Below are 18,939 nucleotides of genomic sequence, written 5' to 3'. Positions count from 1 at the left end.
AAAAACAAAATCTCACAACTCTATATGCATATGTGTGTTTTGTGTTGTGTATATGTCTTCATACATATTACAAAAAGGGATAGAAAAAATATATATAAATAACAAAACTGTTAATAGGATCAACTCAGGAGCAGAACTAAGGGGACCTTTCATTTTTTATTTCTTTACTTCTACTTTACACTATTTCTGTACACGTGGATTTTCTTCAGATACATATAACTTTTGTAGTTAAAAATACAAAGCATTTTAAAGAAAAGCTGTCCAGGCTCACAGAGCTAGTGAATGGTGGAGATAAGGGTGAAACCCGGCTCCATCTGACTCCGGGGCCCAGACTCCATCCACATACAGTGCGCTCATGTTCTATCTAACGACAAGGCTAGCTAAGTGCAAACCACAACCACCATGAAAATGTCTGGCTGTGCTCTTCATCTCCTAGATAGCCTAAAAGACAAATGACCATAACATGTTGAAATGAAATGTTTTATATCCAATGGACCAAACAAGAAAAGCCACAGAAATTAAGGTAAAGAGCAGGTTCTGATGCTGTGCACAAAGGCCAGAGGTAACTGGCCTCATGCTGGCTGTTCTGTTATCCTGACCAATGACTTCAATCTGGCATCAGTTTGGTCAACTAGAGGGTGTCCTACACAAGAAGGATCTTTTGATCAGAGTGTGGAAACATGGATCCTAGATTTTAAGTTCTGCCACTAGATTACTGACTCTCTGCTTTGTAGACATGAAAAAGAGCCAGTACTGACACGAAGCTCCCATTTTTCCCCTAGTCTTTAAATCATGACCTTAATTCTCAAAATAATCATACGAGGTAAGTAAACTAAGTATTATTTCCTGCATTCAAGAAACAAATACAGGGGCTTCCCTGGTGGCGCAGTGATAAAGAATCCGCCTGCCAATGCAGGGGACATGGGTTTGAGCCCTGGTCCGGGAAGATTCCACGTGCCACAGAGCAACTAAGCCCGTATTCCACAACTACTGAGCCTGTGCTCTAGAGCCCGTGAGCCACAACTACTGAGCCTGCGTGCCACAACTACTGAAGCCCGTGCGCCTAGAGCCCGTGCTCTGCAACAAGAGAAGCCATCAATGAGAAGCCCGTGCACCACAACTAGAGAAAAGCCCGCACACAGCAACAAAGACTCAAGGCAGCCAAAAATAAAAATAAATAATAATAATAAAAAAAAGAAACAAATTCATCAAGTTGTATAATTATGTATAGCTTTTTGTATGTTAAAAAAAAGAAAAAAAATAATAAGTAGAAGTACTGAAGTAGAAAGTAAATCCATCTGTAAAATGGGGAAAAGTCCAGGAGAGTCCCTTGGTTGCCTCACAGGGATGTGCTGATTAAGAAAGTGACTGTTCTCCAGCTACTCTCTGTGCATTATCTGCACTGTGCTCATGCTGCCAAGGAGCTGGTGCCACAGGGGCACTTGATCTTCTGCTGAGCCTTATAAAATGATGATGAGCTACTTCCTTTCTTGCCAGTGTACGTGACACATTCAGGTCCCTTCCCTGCAAGGACAGGTGAGACAAACTCATGCTTTTCTCAGTGTCATCTTGCCGCTAACAAGGCTGCTGATATAAATTCATGCATTTTCTCTAGCAAGCTGTCAATTAAGCTGTTTTAAGGACACAACCATAGTGCACGTCAACAGCCAACCCCAGGAACCACAAAAACAAAGGAACAGTAACGTGAGGGACTAAAGCAAGTTATGCCTTCATCATTATAATTTACACAAAAATATTTCTACTTTCTCTTTCTAAAAATGTTTTCCCAAGCCAGGTCTATCTTTAGCCATGTACAAATGATTATTATTTTCCATTAATTATTTTCCATTGTAATCTATCCTCTCCAGCCTAATTTTACAATATTATTTACCTCTGAAAGATGCAATGCCAACTTCAGACCTGATTTTTTAGCTTCTAAAAGAGGTTCCAAGAAGTCTTTTGCTTGTCCTACCTTGAAGACAAAAGTTAAAATGAGGATGTATGAGTACAGGCAAACTGAAGAACTGGTTACTCTGTCTCAATAAAAAAAGAAATAAAATAATGGCAGAAAAAAAACGGCAGATGGACTTATTTGCACATTTTGTTTATAAAGTATCTATGGTGTGCTAGACATGTTAGAGAATTCAAAGCTGGCACAGACACAGTCCTTGCCCTCAAGAATCTTAAGTATCAGTGAACCTGATGACAATCAGCTAAGCTTGATATAACAGTCACCAAATTTTACTTTTGGAAGGATATCTAGATATCTAAAGCTAAGAAGGAGAACTCACCTGATTCAGGAACCAGCATGATTTGTAAAGAAAGCTTCTATCAAATGGACGGATGAAACAAGGCCAGAACAGCCCAGGTTTTGACAAAGCCGTAAGAACCAGGTTCACAGGACTTTCTATTTCAATGGTTTTCAACTGGGGTGATTCTGCCCTCCAGGGGACATTTGGTAATGTCTACAAACATTTTTGGTTGTCACAACTAAGAGGGTGCTGGTATCTATTGGGTAGAGGCCAGGGATGCTGCTAAACATCTTATAATGTACAGGACACCCTCCTACAACAAAGAATTCTTTGGCCCCAAATGTCAGTAGTGCCACAGCTGAGGCACCCTGCTTGAATCTGACCAAGAAGCTCTAGACCAGCCTTTCTCAACTGGGGCTTCTGTGAGACAATTTAAGCCCTAGCCATAATTAAGCATTAGACATGGATTACATGTTAATAAATTAACTTCTCTAGTAGAATGGTACTAGCTGTGAACCAAAATAAAATAATCATATTGTCATGCAAATCTTTTCCTCTTTTTTTAGGGGGCTTAATTCTTTCACAGAACCCTGTCTGAGAGCAGTTGCTATAGACGTTCTGGTCATCCAGGGCAGGATAGGGCTTCATCCACACAGAGAGTCTGCTGGACCTCTGGAGAAAGCAGGATGCTCCAAGCTAATCCTCATCCCACAAACTGATTCTACCTTTTAGACATAAAATATGTTTTGGAAAAGTAACTTACAGTAGGGTCTCCACTGAGGTCAAGGCCAAGAACTGTATCCTCAGTAGAAAGGAAGAACTCTTCAGCAAGTTTAACAGTCTCCTTGGCTACTGAAGGGCCACCTCTTCTGTCGACTGATATCAAATACCTTTGATACAAGAAAAACACAGTTGAAAATGAGTATTGATTGTGTAGATGAAAAAGACAACTCTTGAGTATGGCCAGAGAGGTATGGCAGGCTACATGGAATACATCTTACTGGAAAAGTACAGCCTGACTAACTTGACATCTTACTTTGCCATAAGGAATGAGACATAAATTACTAAACAGCACCAAATATCTAGTTAGTGTTCAAAGTTCTATCTCCTGTTTTTTTGTTCATGTATTTGTTTTTTACAGTTTGATTCGGAATCCAACTAAGGTCCACACATTGTGTTGGTCAATGTGTCTCAAGTCTCTTTTAATCTATAGCCACTTCCCCCATGCCTCCACCCTCTACCTCACACCTCCCCCCGGCCTCTTTTCTTGAATTTATTTGTTGAAGAAACCACATCATTTTTCCTATAGTTTCCCACATCTGATTTTGCTGATTGAATCCCCATGTTGATAACATATTCTCCTGTCTCTTGTATTTCCTATGAATTGGAAACTGGATCTAGTCTAGAGGCTTAATCAGATCAGATTCAATCTTGAGGCAAGAGGATTTCATAGGTGGTGATAGTTCTTTCATCAGGAGGCTTAGATCCCTTATTTCATTAAGGGTTACAAGACTGGTAATATTCTAATTCTAACATGTATCCAATAGCTGATACAAATTCATTCTTCATACATTACCTGGATTCCTACAAGGAATCAAATACCCAGAGAACCCCTGTTAATATTGTGTAATTTTCCTCCAGCATTTATTAGTTTATCTATTTATTCACAAAATAAAGAAATCTCTCTAGCATATATTTATTTACAAAATCTGGATCAACTATATATAAAATGCAGTCTTTTCTTTTTTCCACTTAACAATTTCCCCTGCCATTAAATGTTAGAAAACAATATAAATCATATGAATATAACATAATGTAATTGTTCTCTGATTGTTGGACATTTTAGGATATTTTCTACTTTTTGTTATAAATAACACTACTGTGAAGAATCTTAACATTAATCAATCTATTTCCTTAGGATACATTTCTAGAACAGAGTTACTGGATCACAGAGGGAAATTATTTTTATAGATCTTAATACCTCTTTAGAGAGGTTTTATTAATTACATATGCTCACCAGCAGTGTGTAAGTTCACAAACACTGGTTAATACTCTTTTTGGGGAGCGGGGTACCTGTTGAAATGGCATTGTAATATTTCGTTTTAAAATTATTTGATTAGTGAAGTTAAATAGTTTTCTATACATTTATTGGCCATTTGTATGTCTTCTTTTCTGAATTCTCTTGTCTTTTGCCTGTATTTTTTTTTAATTGGGGTATTAGTCCAGTTAAGCTTAATTTTGAGAGATTTTATAGCCAGAAACTATACAGTTAGCTTTCTTCCTTTCTTCCTTCAAGGACTTACTGAGCCCTAATTATGTGCCAGCTCTGTTCTAAGTACTGGTGGGGTAGTGGTGAATCAAAAGACAAGGGCCCTGGCCTCACTGCATTTACACTCTAGCGGGTGAGTGTGTGTACACAAATAAAACAAGAAGACTTCTGATCTTGTTAAGAAGAGTGCCATAAAGGAAATAAACGGGGTGACTAGAAGATGTGGGGAGGCACTTTAGATAAGGTGGTCAAGGAAGGCCCCTCTGAGGAAGTGACAGCCACACTGAGACCTGAATAATGAGAAGCCAACCATGCGAGGATACAGTGGAGGTGTGTTCTAGGCAAAAGTAACAGGAAGTACAAAGGTGCTGATGTGGGACAGTCTTGGACTACTTGAGGAACAGAGGGTGGGCCAGTGCGTGATAAGTGACCAGTGGTCCAGATGAGGCTGTTGAAGTAAGAAAGGCAGCCACGTGGGACCTTGCAGGCCATAGTAAGAAGCCTGGATTTTCGCTGAAGAGCCATGGGAAGCCATACTTCACAAGAGCAACAGGACTCAGAACTTTACTGCCACACGAAAAAATTCAGAATTGCATTCTCAACTTTAAACAACAAGGTTCTTGACTCTGTTTTTTATTAAAAGATAAAAATCGATTATTGGTTGATTTATAAAATCCACTATACTCAGGCTCAAAAGAGTAAATTTTTCACATTCTAGTATTTTAAATGGTGACCACTAAGGTACAATGCTTCTTACCTAACATCAATGTCTATGTTTTCTTGTTTGGACTGTTTTATACCCTCAAGTACAGATTCCACATAAGTCTTTTTAGTCATTCCTGGAAAGGACACAAATAAAACATTTTTAAAGAGATCATCAACTACTTCATCCTTCAACATTAGCATCCCTATATGAACAAATACATTTTCATTTTATGTGTGATACGGGTATGGTTAAAGATGAGTTATGGATACATTTTAGTAAATACCATTTATACTTTAATAAAATTGAAAAAAATGAAATACTAGAAAAATGAAATTAAAAAAAAGACATAAAATTCAAGCTTGTTTAAAAATTATTCTCAAATTCAACAAACATAAAGTTACTCTCAGGACTTCCCTGGTGGCGCAGTGGTTCAGAATCCGCCTGACAATGCAGGGGATACGGGTTCGAGCCCTGGTCCGGGAAGATCCCACATGCTGTGGAGCAACTAAGCCCGTGTGCCACAACTACTGAGCCTCTGCTCTAGACCCTGCGAGCCACAACTACTGAAGCCCACGCACCTAGAGCCCGTGCTCCACAACGAGAGAAGCCACTGCAATGAGAAGCCCACACACCGCAATGAAGAGTAGCCCCTGTTCACCGCAACTACAGAAAGCCTGCGCACAGCAACGAAGACCCAACACAGCCAAAAATAAATAAATAAATAATCAATTTAAAAAAAACAAAAAACCTACTCTCACAAATTGCTATAAAAAGTTTAAATGCTTGTTCTAACAAAACAAGAATAACAAAAGCCCTTTTCTGGGAATTCCCTGGATATCCAGTGGTTAGGACTCCGTGGTTCTACTGCAGGGGGGCATGGGTTCGATCCCTGGTTGGGGAACCAAGATCCCCATGTGCATAGTGTGGCCAGAAAAAAAAAAGAAGCCCTTTTCTAAGGCCTGTCCTTAAAAACAAAAAATGCCAGAAAATGTTTTCTCTACTAGCAGAATGTTTTCCTGCTTGTCCAGGAAAAAATCCTCTCCCTCAACCCTGCTCAGACTCAGTGTTTCTCATCCAGGGCACTAGAGACGTTCTTTCAAGTTCAGGTGCTCAAGTCCTCCTCTTCTGTGGGTCTCTGAAAAAGCACTCTCCAGAACAACCTCCTCTAAAATACTCTCATACCCCAGTTATAAAATGTTTACTTTTGTTTTGTTTTGTTTTGTTTTTTTGCAGTACGCAGGTCTCTCTCTGTTGTGGCCTCTCCCGCTGCGGAGCACAGGCTCCGGACGTGCAGGCCCAGCGGCCATGGCTCACGGGCCCAGCCACTCCGCGGCATGTGGGATCTTCCCAGACCGAGGCACGAACCTGCGTCCCCTGCATCGGCAGGCGGACTCTCAACCACTGTGCCACCAGGGAAGCCCAAAATGTTTATGTTTAGTGGAAAATCTCTAGAAAAAACACAGACGATTATAAAGAAGAAAAATAAAAATAACCTGTAATCCCACCACTCAGAGATAACCACTGGCTGTTTTTCTAAGTGTGTGTATATGTGTAAACATATATAGATAGACAGACAGACAGATAGATAGATAGATAGATAGATAGATAGATAGATAGTTTTGAACAGATGAGATGCTACTAGGTATATATGTATCCTGTTCCTTCATTTAACACTGTATTCTGAGCATGTGTTCACGTCATTAAAGTGTCTTTACAAATATTTTTAATGGTTGCCAAATATTCCATTAACTTTTATTTAACTATTCTCCTATTGCTGCATACTTAAGGTGACATTCCCCTTTGAATCTCCATTTGAAGAGTCAACTAGCCCTAATAATTGGCAGGTCTCTTCTTTCCTTCCCTTTCACTATCCTCATCAGGATCCTACAGTTTAAAAATGTGAGATAAGAATCTTCTGCTCAGGGGGAGGAATAAATCGGGAGATTGGGATTGACATATACACACCACTATACGTAAAACAGATAACTAATAAGGACCTACTGTATATAGCACAGGGAACTCTACTCGGTACTCTGTAATAACCTGTATGGGAAAAGAATCTAAAAAAGAGTAGATATATGTGTATGTATAACTGATTCACTTTGCTGTACAGCAGAAACTAACACATTATAAATCAACTATACATATAAATTTTTAAAAAAAAGAATCTTCTGCTTGTCTCATTTCAGCACTTACTTTACTATATGCAGTTTCAAAAATTTTACCCCCTGAATGATGCTGGGCTACACATATCAGGGTGCAAGATGATCTGGTAGGGCCTCTTTAGGTCACAGACAAAGTGCTAAGGAGGACCCAAGGGCACTACAGAATATCTCCTGATGCTGCTCTTATGGAAAGAGGGTCCCAGGAAATTTCTCCAGATCACATCCAGATCCACTCATCTCCATCCAGAGAGGTTTTGCCACATCACAGCTTGCTCCTGGCCTAAGATACCATCAGTCCCTGAGACGTGAGTCAATAACCTTCATTTCAGTGATTGTCATGAAATGTGATTCTGCATCCACTCATTGTCTCACAAGTGCCTTGATGCAGGGAACTCGAACTAGCATTTATTTAAGACAATGTAACTATAAGGAAAAAGTGTTCTCTTCTCAGAGTGAGAAAAATAAGAACAAACAAAATGTTTGCAGGTCTTTTTATTTCCCTTCAACAGACAATACCTGACCTGATTTTTTTAAGTTAAGAATAACTCACTCGGGGCTTCCCTGGTGGCGCAGTGGTTGAGAATCTGCCTGCTAATGCAGGGGACACGGGTTTGTGCCCTGGTCTGGGAAGATCCCACATGCCATGGAGCAACTAGGCCCGTGAGCCACAACTACTGAGCCTGCACGTCTGGAACCTGTGCTCCGCAACAAGAGAGGCCGCGATAGTGAGAGGCCTGCACACCGCGATGAAGAGTGGCCCCCGCTTGCCACAACCAGAGAAAGCCCTCGCACAGAAACGAAGACCCAACACAGGCAAAAATAAATAAATAAATTAAAAAAAAAAAGAATAACTCACTCATTAATAACATACATCATTAATGTACATCAGAAGATTTGGACCACTGACCCTACTTTTACAATAGTGTAAAAGTAAATACTTCATAGTCTCAACTTGCAAACACATGCATCATCAAAGCACACGAGAAAAAAGATAGACATCTCCTGAGAAGTAGTTAGATTCTACCTGTAGCATTTTCTCTGGGTGTGCTCCTTAGTTCCAGGTACTTGACACCATCATCTGCAAATTCTTTAATGACATCTTTCGTGACCTGATAATAAAGGCAATGTATGCAATATTGATTATGTTAGTGTAAGCGTCCCCATGAAAATGCCACGTGCTACAGCTTTATTTCATGCATTAAGTTTGACTTGCAAGTAGTGTTGGGAGTCTCCCACATGGTGAGGATGACCTGCTTTGTCACACCCCTGGTGGAGGCTGTGACAAAACTACCACATTTCCAATAGCTCCCCTTACCCAGCGCCCATACTCACATGAAATCCAAATCTGGACATCACCCACACCTTTTGTTTCTCTTCTCCCCTTTTAACCATTTCTCTATTTGCTAATGAACAGCAGACTGATAAAACAGAGGCAAAACTAAAACCAGTAAAACCACCTATGAGTGTATACTATTTGAAATTTCATTACATATGGAAATAAACAACTAAAATGATTAGGTAGTACTGATGTACCATTTAAAGTCATGGCTTAAGATTCTTATTCAAGCTATTTAGGGATAAGTTGTATTTTTCAAGAATTTCTTCCGGCAGGGTTAAATTCCCCCCAAAAGTACTTAGGAAGATTCTTCTTAGGCAAAGAAAATGGGTGATAAATTTGAGTAAAACTGTATCCAATCTAGCACAAAACTCAACAATCCAAAAATTACTAAATCACCAAGATAAATGACATCTAACGGCTGAAGGCATGTTTTCCTTCATTGCCATCAACCCTAAAATATACCAAATCTAGAAGAAAAAAGGACCAAGTTAGAAATGCTGTGACAACCAGCCCTAGTTAGTCCTTACAGCTGGTATCCTACTCTTAACCTGCTTTGACCATGTGCACATGGGCACGCAGGTGCAGCGTCCTGGCCAAGGAGCAAGGCTGGCTGGTTGCGCAGATGGTGCCTAACTGGGTGGCCCCGCCCGGTGGATTCATTGCAATCCAAGATCTGGGCCTCATCTTTTTTCTTTACACTAAAGCCAAAAAAGGAATTTATTATAATATGAATATAACGGGTGGTTTGGATTCACCAGGAGGTCTGGAGAATCAGCCTCAGAGATTACACAGCTCAGGACAACACAAAAGCATTCAAAATCACGTGACACCCCTGGACCAAGCAAGACACCACTGCTTCCTCCACCACTGAGCATAACCCTGCAGCCTCTGCAGCATCATCACAGGCACTGGACCCCATAGCACTGCTTTCTCAGGAACCCCATGATGCTGCCACTGCCACCACCAGAGCACAGGCCTCATCTTTGCAGGTTGAAGAACTCACATCTTATCATTGCTCCAGAACTAAGCAGACCCAGAGACACCCTACCCCAGCTCACAGGAGACTAACGCAGAAGCCTATTTGTAATGTATGAATTGCGAACGAGGGTGGAAGTGAGGGTGTGAAGCGATCCTATCTACTATCCAGGGCACCCCCTTTCTTGATGGTGAGGTACGTGTGAAACCAAATAGAACAACAGAAGATTGCTGGCAAATACTGATTGAGAGCAATGGGAGGAAGATTTCTCTAGGCCACATTAAGGCCTGTGGAATCATCTCTAGCTCACGTCCAAGAACACTCCCCTAGGGTCCATGTCCGTGTTGGCCAGATTCAGCCCTTTCTGCTCCATGCAGCAACAGGTACCAAGGGCAACTCTTGGCACTTTGGGCTTTCCTCTCCTATGCGCTGGACTGAGAACATCTACTCAAGTACTTTCTTCAGATAGAATCCATCACAATTAAATTTCCGCTTTCTCCAAGAATGGTAAGACTGCACATCTTGAATGAGAAAGAACATGGGCTCTGGAATCGGACAAAATAGTCAATTCTGCCACTTACTCGCAGTGAGTGACCTTGAACAAGTTACACTTAACCTCTTTAGGCCTCAGTTTTTTTCATCTGCAAAAAGGGAACAATAAAAATGCCCACCTCGATAGGGGGAGTGGGAGGGGGATGCAAGAGGGAGGAGATATGGGGATATATGTATATGTATATAGCTGATTCACTTTGTTATAAAGCAGAAACTAACACACCATTGTAAAGCAATTATGCTCCAATAAAGATGTTAAAAAAAAAATGCCCACCTCAGAAAGTCATCTTGAGTATAGTGTCTGGCACATGCAACAGTTAATATTATTTCAGTCACATTTCAATCCTGTCTCTTTGAGATTACACCCAGTCGCCATAACTTGACTGTTAAGTGATCCCCGCTCAGTCCCACATCTGTAAACAATCTCTTGGCTTACTCTCACACATGATTCATTTATTATATGTAAATGTTATTAATTTCACTCTCTGGGGCAACTCACTGTCATCCTCTCGACCACCTACAGGTGTTCGTCTAAGTAGCACTAAGTCAAATGCTACAGAATCTTAATTCCTCGCCTCATTTTAATAAAGCTTTTTACCAACTTTGGAAGGAATGAAACAATGAGCATGGCATATGATACCCATGGAGCTCTCAGAATCTAAAATTTTATCAGGTTTGCTCTGTTACACTCAACAGCAGAAAGTGAGACAGAGCCTCCTGTGGTGGACGTTCCTAGCAGGGTTCAGTGGTACCTGTTGAGTGGCTGATTAGACAATGCTCCCTTGGGTTCCTATAAATCCCTGTGCATGTCTGTAACACAGAGCTTACCTCATGATGTTGGATTTATTCTCTTATGGGTCTGTCTTTCCAGCCTGACTATAGATTCCTGAGGGGCAGGGACCATGCTGATCTATCTTTATATCTCCCAGTCTTTAGCAGGGTGCTTGGAACATTGTGGGCACTCAGTCAACTTTTGTTGAACTAAACTTTTAGAGTTAACACTCCTCCAAAAGGTGATTAATTTACTTAATAACTACCATGAGGATCCGTGTCAGCCAAGGAGGAAAATTCTTTCTTGACCAGTCAAAAGTCACCTCTCCAGAAACGCAGGTTACATTTCTTACTTTGCATTTTTTCTAAGGGTTAAGAACACTGATAGGATTCTGCTTCTCTCCAATTACAAAGAGAATATTTAAAAATGCCAACCTGGTCAGATCAATATACAGAAGCCAGTCTGCCATATCAGACTGTAGTATCACAGAGCTTCAGCTAAGGCAACACAGTGGAGTCCTCTAGCTCTTCATCCCCAGAGGGAAGGCACAATTTCCCTAGGGATTAATCATTCAATCTGTAAGCACCTCTTGAACTTCTTCATTCTCTATAATGTCCACCCAGGGGCAGTTCAAAGTATCCCAAGCAATACATGTAAAGTCTGTGGTCAGATATTTCATATATATATATGTAAAACAGGACAAGATTTTCTCCTCCACATTGTCCACTACCTAACAGAAGATTCTGATCTTGATTCTTTCCTCATATCTTTTATAATGAACATATCTTTTGATATTAGCTCGTAGACAAATGTCTTACACTATGTTTTAAAAGAGTTACCATGAAAAAAGCAGAAAACATTTTTCATCAGATTCTTGATGACAGCAAAAGGTCACATGCAACAACAGAAGGGCATCAATTACTCACTAATTTTTAAACCAGTCTAAAAATTACTTCATTTCTCACCATTAGAATATCTTCAGGGCCAGTAGTAAGCTGATGAATAATTTGAAACATCTGGAAACATCTGCAACATGAAAAGTTTTAACGTACTTTAGTCATCAAAAACTTCACTAAATTAACTGATTTTAGGCTAATAGTAATCATATATTTATAAAGAACTAGAGAATAGGTTTTTCAAAAATTACATTGATCTGGAGGGATAATCAAATGACTGAAAATCATACATTACTTTTAAGTGGGAAGTAACAGTTTCCCTTCTCCACCCCCAACCCCTACCCCAAGTGGTAGCAGGAAACTGGGGGAAAAAACCAACAAGTCTATATTTTCAAGTCTAAAGAATATTACAATATAGTGTAACTTCACAAACAATACAAATCACTAAAAATACTATCAACAGTCTGACAGTTGGAAAAAATGCTATAAGTCAAGTTATACTCTCCATACCAGACGGCTACCCTATTCCTTTAACTACAAAAATCTGAATCCTTACATACTATTTACAATCGCAAAATAGAGAAAAAAAGAAGTATGTCCACAATCTCCCCAAACTCACTCTTCTAAAGTTCTTTTCTTTCCCTTGTCAATCATAGTCATCTGATAGTGGATTTTAAGACCTGGCTTCTTGGCTATTAACTTCTTTATGGTATTGGAACTAATGGATCCATTCAAGTGGGCATGAAGTTCCTAAAATAAGAATACAATCAGTAAAAACTTCTCAAGTCCACTAGATTCATAGCATCATACCAGGTGCTTGATGTCTGTAGTCTGTACTAGGCAAACTGCCTACTAGATGTAGCTATATAACTTTTAAAATATACAGAGTTTGCAAATTCTACTTATAAAATGTACTTGTCTTTTGTGAAAAGAAACAACACAGAAGTCATTATAATTAACAACACTCCAGATTCCTTGGTTGAATTCTCACCACTTTAGGTAATTCTGAGTAAAAGGTTGTCTTCCATGGCTGTTGTTCTTCTGCCTCCATCATGATTTAGCAGAATAGCAAGGTCTTTCTCCAAACACTTATTCTTGGCATGAACAATACAATGTGGTTCAGTCAATAAGTTCTGTGGTCTTGAATTTCCTTCAGATTGCTTCACTTCCACCCATTTTGATAAGATAAACAGTATGCATGGTTCTGGGCTCAGCTTCACCTATTTAAATGAATGTGAACATTTTCAGATGTTGATGCAAAAGCAAAGAAACAGGTTTTGTTAATTTATTCCTCTATAGACAAAATCTACTCCAAAGCTAACTTAAGTGAGCCAACAACCTGAACAAGAAATAAGAAAAGCCCTCAAGCTGGTAAGAGGTGAATTAAAATCTGAAATTTAGTAGGGTATATTCCTTTACCTATTAGCACTTTCTATAAAACTACTTCTAAAACTAGAAATTTATAAGACCTATTTTGGGTCCAAAAGTTTACATTTTTTAACTATTTAAAATATATAAAGGAAGAGGCATTGGAGTCAGATGGACCTAGGTTAATTCTTTTACCAGTTCTGCTCTTAAGTAGCTGTGTGGCCTTAGTCACTTTTAACCCCATGGCTTCAGTTTCTTTATTCGTAAAAATGGGATAAAAATTCGATAAAAATGCAGAGTAGCTGTGAGGATTAATAAAGTACTTTAAATTCCCCTCTTCTATGTTCCCACATAATCCAGTGACTACCTTTAACTCAGTACTTTATCACACTGTATCTCAATCACTGATTTACTTGTCTTTCTTCCTCACCAGACTATATAAACTTCCTAACAGGGACTATGGCTTATACTACCTCTCTAGCACCTGATAGGGATAGAGTAGGATAGAGTAGGAACAGTTACTTTAAAAATCCCACTAAAGGATTAAAGACAGAAAGGGAATTTCAAGGGAGTCTGGGAGACTGTTGTAAACTAACGACCACTTAAAAGAAGAATCCAGTAACCTAGCAACAATCTACTCTACCTTGAAGGAAGAACAGGTGCACATCAGACGCACTCAAGCCACAAACCCTGATAGTTAAAACACAAGACAGTAGATACCGGTCTGAATCTTGTTACATGAAGTCAGGGAGTTAATAGTCCTTGAAGAGTAGCATTTCTTTGTGTAGCCAAGACAGAAATACAGGGAAACAAACTAGGTGAAAGGGGACATTATACTGAAACCTGAGATGAATTACCATATTTTAGTATATGTTACCACCTTTTTGCTAATATACATATGATTTAAATAGCAGCATGACAGTCCTGGTTAAACCCTTCAGGGCCAAAGGAGGAAATAATGACGTAAGCCTTGACGTCTGCCCAAGAATGAGGAAGAAGGTGGTCTTCTTCCCCTCTCCAATTTTCTTTTGTTTATAAAAATGAAGCCTTCTCAGTCCTGGGGCAGAGCCTTCTCCCCTGCCCGCTTGAATTTCTTACAAGCATCCCATGCTAATAAACTCACTCTTTGGGAATTCCCTGGCAGTCCAGTGGTTAGGACTCGGCGCTTCCACTGCACGGGGCTCAGGTCTGATCCCTGGTGGGGGAATTAAGATCCCACACGCCGTGCAGGCACAGCCTAAAAATAAAAAAGTAAACTCACTCTTTGTCACTTTCCCTCTCAATGAATTCTTTCTGCGCCAAGACAAAAGTACCTGAGTTTCAGTAAGTCCTGACACCAGGAGAGCGGTTTCAATTAAAAGACAGCGGGAACTACTGAGCCCGTACGCCACAACTACTGAAGCCTAGAGCCCGTGCTCCGCAACAAGAGAAGCCACCGCAATGAGAAGCCCGCGCACCGCAACGAAGAGTAGCCCCGGCTCACTGCAACTAGACAGAGCCCACGCACAGCAACAAAGACACAACGCAGCCAAAAATTTAAAAAAAATTTTTTTAAAGACACTGGTTTCAAGTCCCTCCTAAGTCAGGGATCATGGGTTCAAGTCCCAATCTGAGGTGCAGGTGGGTTCGAGCCCCAGCCCGTGGGTTTGAGTCCCACCCGAGAAGGAGTGCAGTTTCACACCTAACACAGTGCCCAGCATTTTGTAGGTGATAAATAAATCCTGATTTCCCTTTACCTCTGAAGGTGGCTTATAAATTAAGACAAAATTCCAAGTGAAATTCAGTGATTTTCAAAGTATGGTCCTCAGATATTAATGATGATGATGTTGATAAGAATAGCAGTTTCCATTCAGAGCCTACCAATTAAGTGGCAAGCACTTTTAATAATATTATCTATAACCCTCCCCATAAGCTTGTAAAATAAATATTTTCACCACATTAAAAATCACTAAATTGATACTGAGAGGGTTAAATAAGTTACCAAGATATTAAAATGGGCAATTAAGAAAATAGTTTGTACAGATCTAGACAGAGCCATAGAAATCCACAGAAAGGCTAACCCAGTATGAGATACATTTCAATAGAATTTCAATAAAATGCCGTAGTAAGTGCTTAATAGTAACAAATGAAAAAGATAGACTATTTAATCAATATGTTTAATATGTCTACTGAAGTACATAAGAGATGTCATTAACACAGAAAAACATACCTTGACATAGTAAAGTCAATTTGTCATAAATTGACCTATAAAGTAAATGTTAATCAAAATATTCCCAAAATTATTCCTTAGAAATTGATTTTTAAAGTTCATGTGGAAGACTTAACTTGTAAAATTATTCAGAAAAAAATATGAAGCTCAGAAGAATACCCAATATGGGTGAAGGTAAGAGTAAGAGTTCTGGTGGGAGCAGAACTTGGTATGATATTTTTGGAAGGTACTTTGGCAACACACACACACACACACACACACACAAACCCACATACTTTTTGACCCAATAATTATACTTTTAGGAATTTATCCTGTATCTTATAGGATACGTACAAATACACTTCTTGTAGCATTATTTATAATAGCAAAAAATTGGAAACAACCTACATGCCCATCAGTAGGGTACCGGTTAAATTAATTGTATATCCATCCAACTGAATATCTATGACTATATGGAAAGACTTCTATAATATAGTGTTATTTCCAAAAAGTAAGTTGCAAAAAAACATTGTTCACAAAGATGACATTTATAAACAAAGCATGTGTGTATACACACACACACTCTTATTTATATATATCTTTATTCCTAAAATAGGTATGAAAGGATACATAGAAAACTGTTCGCACTAGAAAGTGGGTTGGAAGCGGCAAAGGTCAAGGGACAGAATTTTATTTTTACTTACCTTATAAAGTTTTGCGCAATTTGAAGGTATTACAACTTGCATGTAATACCTGATTACTTTTTGAAATAATTTTAATAAATTAAAATTTAAGTAATAAATTTAGGTAATTAATTCACTTATTACTTTAATAAATCCATTAAAATAAATAATTAATTAATTTTACAGAATTGTTCATAAAATAATTAAATAACTTTTTAGAAACCTTGCAAAACAGCTTCATTAATATGAATTACGAGAGGGAAGAACTTTTACCTTTAGACAACAGAATGACAGCCTGAAAAAGAATTTAGGACATTTTACATAGCAGGCTGTTAACAAATGTTACAGATGGCTAAATTTTCCTATAAATTTTCAGTCCTACTCTAGGATCCTGACCTGATTTTGTGGCACATTTCAAACCACCTCCAGATTGCCCCTTAACTAGTTATGAGTAAATTTACTGACCCAATAGCTACAATGTTAACCTATGGAAATTTGAAAGCCACCAAAGCAAGCACAGTTTTTACACATTTTTAAAAGTTGTTTCACTGATCATTACCTAAGCTATTGCTATCAACAATTCCATGCCCTGCCAGATTCAGTCTGCCTGGGCTGGCTTTGGCATGGATTAGAAGCAGGTGGGGTGGGAGTGATGTGCCAAACGGCAACACATTGAGATAAGATCTTTCTACATTTGTACTAATATTTCATCAAGTTAGAGCAGGGCCAGAACCAGGTCTCCTGTTCTCCTGGAGCAGGGGTCCCCAACCCCCAGGCCACGGACCGGTATTGGTCCCTGGCCTGTTAGGAACCGGGCCGCACAGCAGGAGGTGAGCGGTGGGTAAGCAAGCGACGCTTCATCTGTATTTACAGCCGCTCCCCATCGCTCGCATTACAGCCTGAGCTCCGCCTCCTGTTAGCATTATGGTGAGTATAATTATTTCATTATATATTACAATGTAATAATAATAGAAATAAAGTGCACAATAAATGTAATGCGCTTGAATCATCCGAAACCATCCCAACCCCCAACCCCGTGGAAAAATCGTCTTCCACAAAACCGGTCCCTGGTGCCAAAAAGGTTGGGGACCACTGTCCTAGAGAACTTTTTTCCTCCCCGCCCTCCACCCCCACCCCCAAAAGGGAACTCAGGATAATAAAAACACTTGTTACTATTTATTAAGCACTTAGTATGAGCCAGGCATTCTGCTAAATGTCTTGGATGGTAATTTTACTTGATTCTCATAATAACCCATGAGGTATTACTGTCTCATTTTACATAAGAAAATATAGATTTTTAACAAATAACCAGAAAACAACTGTAAGGCACCCAAATCACAAATTTTGCTCCATTCTCTTTCTTCTTGAATCACTTTTCTTGATCTGTTCTTTACCAAAAAAAGTAGTATTTCTAATATATCATGTACATTTTACTAACTTGTCATATAAAAATTCATTTCTGGGGTTCCCTGGTGGCGCAGTGGTTGAGGGTCCGCCTGCCGATGCAGAGGACACGGGTTCGTGCCCCGGTCCGGGAAGATCCCACATGCCGCGGAGTGGCTGGGCCCGTGAGCCATGGCCACTGAGCCTGCGCGTCCGGAGCCTGTGCTCCACAACGGGAGAGGCCACAACAGTGAGAGGCCCGCGTAGCGCAAACAAACAAACAAAGAAAAAAAATTCATTTCTACAGCACAGTATATTTTTTTTCAAAGTCCTACAACTTTTTTTTCTCTTTGACCCTCGATAAACCCTGAAACACCACACAAAGCAGCACTTAATCCCCTCATTTTAGAAATGACTATCTCAAAGTCCAGCAAGCTCAGGAAAGTCCTTCTCCCATTCCAATTCCAAACTCAAGCGTTCCATAGACCCAGCTGCCTTAGGCTGAACTTTACAACTCAGTCACTACCTTTATAGAGACAACGAAAGCCTTCAGACACGAATTCCCTCTATTTCTCTCTGCTTCCCTCACACTTAAATTTATCTTTATCTATACCCCTTCTTCCCTCATGAATCAGAGAAAGAGGATTCATTCTCTTGTCCCCAAGACTAATTTGTGCCCAGGATCCCATTCCTTCCTATCTATTCCAAGTCATTACTCCACTAATCTTCTCACTTTTCTGTTCATCAACCTCTCTCTCTCCAGTTGCTAATTTCCCTCAGGGAACCACCAGGTAAGTACAGTACTTGCTTCCACCTTAAAAAAATAAAAATAAACTTTCTTTTATCCCCCATTCCTCTTTAACTACTGCCCTGTCTCTTCTTTCCTTCTGAGCTAAACTTGAGCTGCCTCCATTTACTTATCTCCCATTCATTATAACATGGATTCTGCCCTTACTACTCCACAGAAATTGCTCTCCCTAAAGTCATTAAGAGCTCTTAAACACCACATCTAAATGACACAGTTGTATCCAAATCCAAATTGGCTGGACTCCAAAACTCATGCCCTTCACCATTATACTATGCTGCTTCAAGGTAACCATACTTATAGTCATCCTGATTTCCTTCTCCATCTCAGTCACCAAATCCCAATTAATAAGTTACAAATCCTGTAAATATCTCTGCAAGCGATTTCCTACGGGTGACGACTCCCAAATACTCAAATTAGAAACTCGATTATTTTAAACCTCCAAGACTCAGACCGTATCAGAGGGAAAAATCACCTCTCTTCCATGATTCCCTCTTCCACAGACATTCAACTTTGTCTTAGAAAACAGAACTTTGAACGTGGAGGGGAATGTCATTTTACAGCTGAGAAACAAGAGGCTGAGTG

At 39.6% G+C, this 18,939-nt stretch overlaps 1 protein-coding gene across 1 annotated transcript in view; it reads right to left on the bottom strand.

The window, feature by feature from the left end:
• MAPDA (N6-Methyl-AMP deaminase) overlaps window positions 1–18,939 on the bottom strand; it is a 48,124-nt gene that overhangs the window by 4,177 nt on the left and 25,008 nt on the right. The window contains 7 exon segments of the mRNA XM_079912603.1: window positions 1,892–1,972; window positions 3,016–3,142; window positions 5,279–5,360; window positions 8,417–8,501; window positions 11,997–12,057; window positions 12,547–12,677; window positions 12,919–13,147. Coding sequence (XP_079768729.1) covers window positions 1,892–1,972; window positions 3,016–3,142; window positions 5,279–5,360; window positions 8,417–8,501; window positions 11,997–12,057; window positions 12,547–12,677; window positions 12,919–12,981 — 630 coding nt within the window. The 5' untranslated portion in view covers window positions 12,982–13,147.

The sequence above is a fragment of the Stenella coeruleoalba genome, assembly GCF_951394435.1.
Source record: "Stenella coeruleoalba genome assembly, chromosome: 2".
In the NCBI taxonomy this organism is placed as follows: Eukaryota; Metazoa; Chordata; class Mammalia; order Artiodactyla; family Delphinidae; genus Stenella; species Stenella coeruleoalba.
The sequence above is the reverse complement of the archived record's forward strand: the minus strand, read 5'-3'. Positions and strand labels throughout refer to the sequence as shown.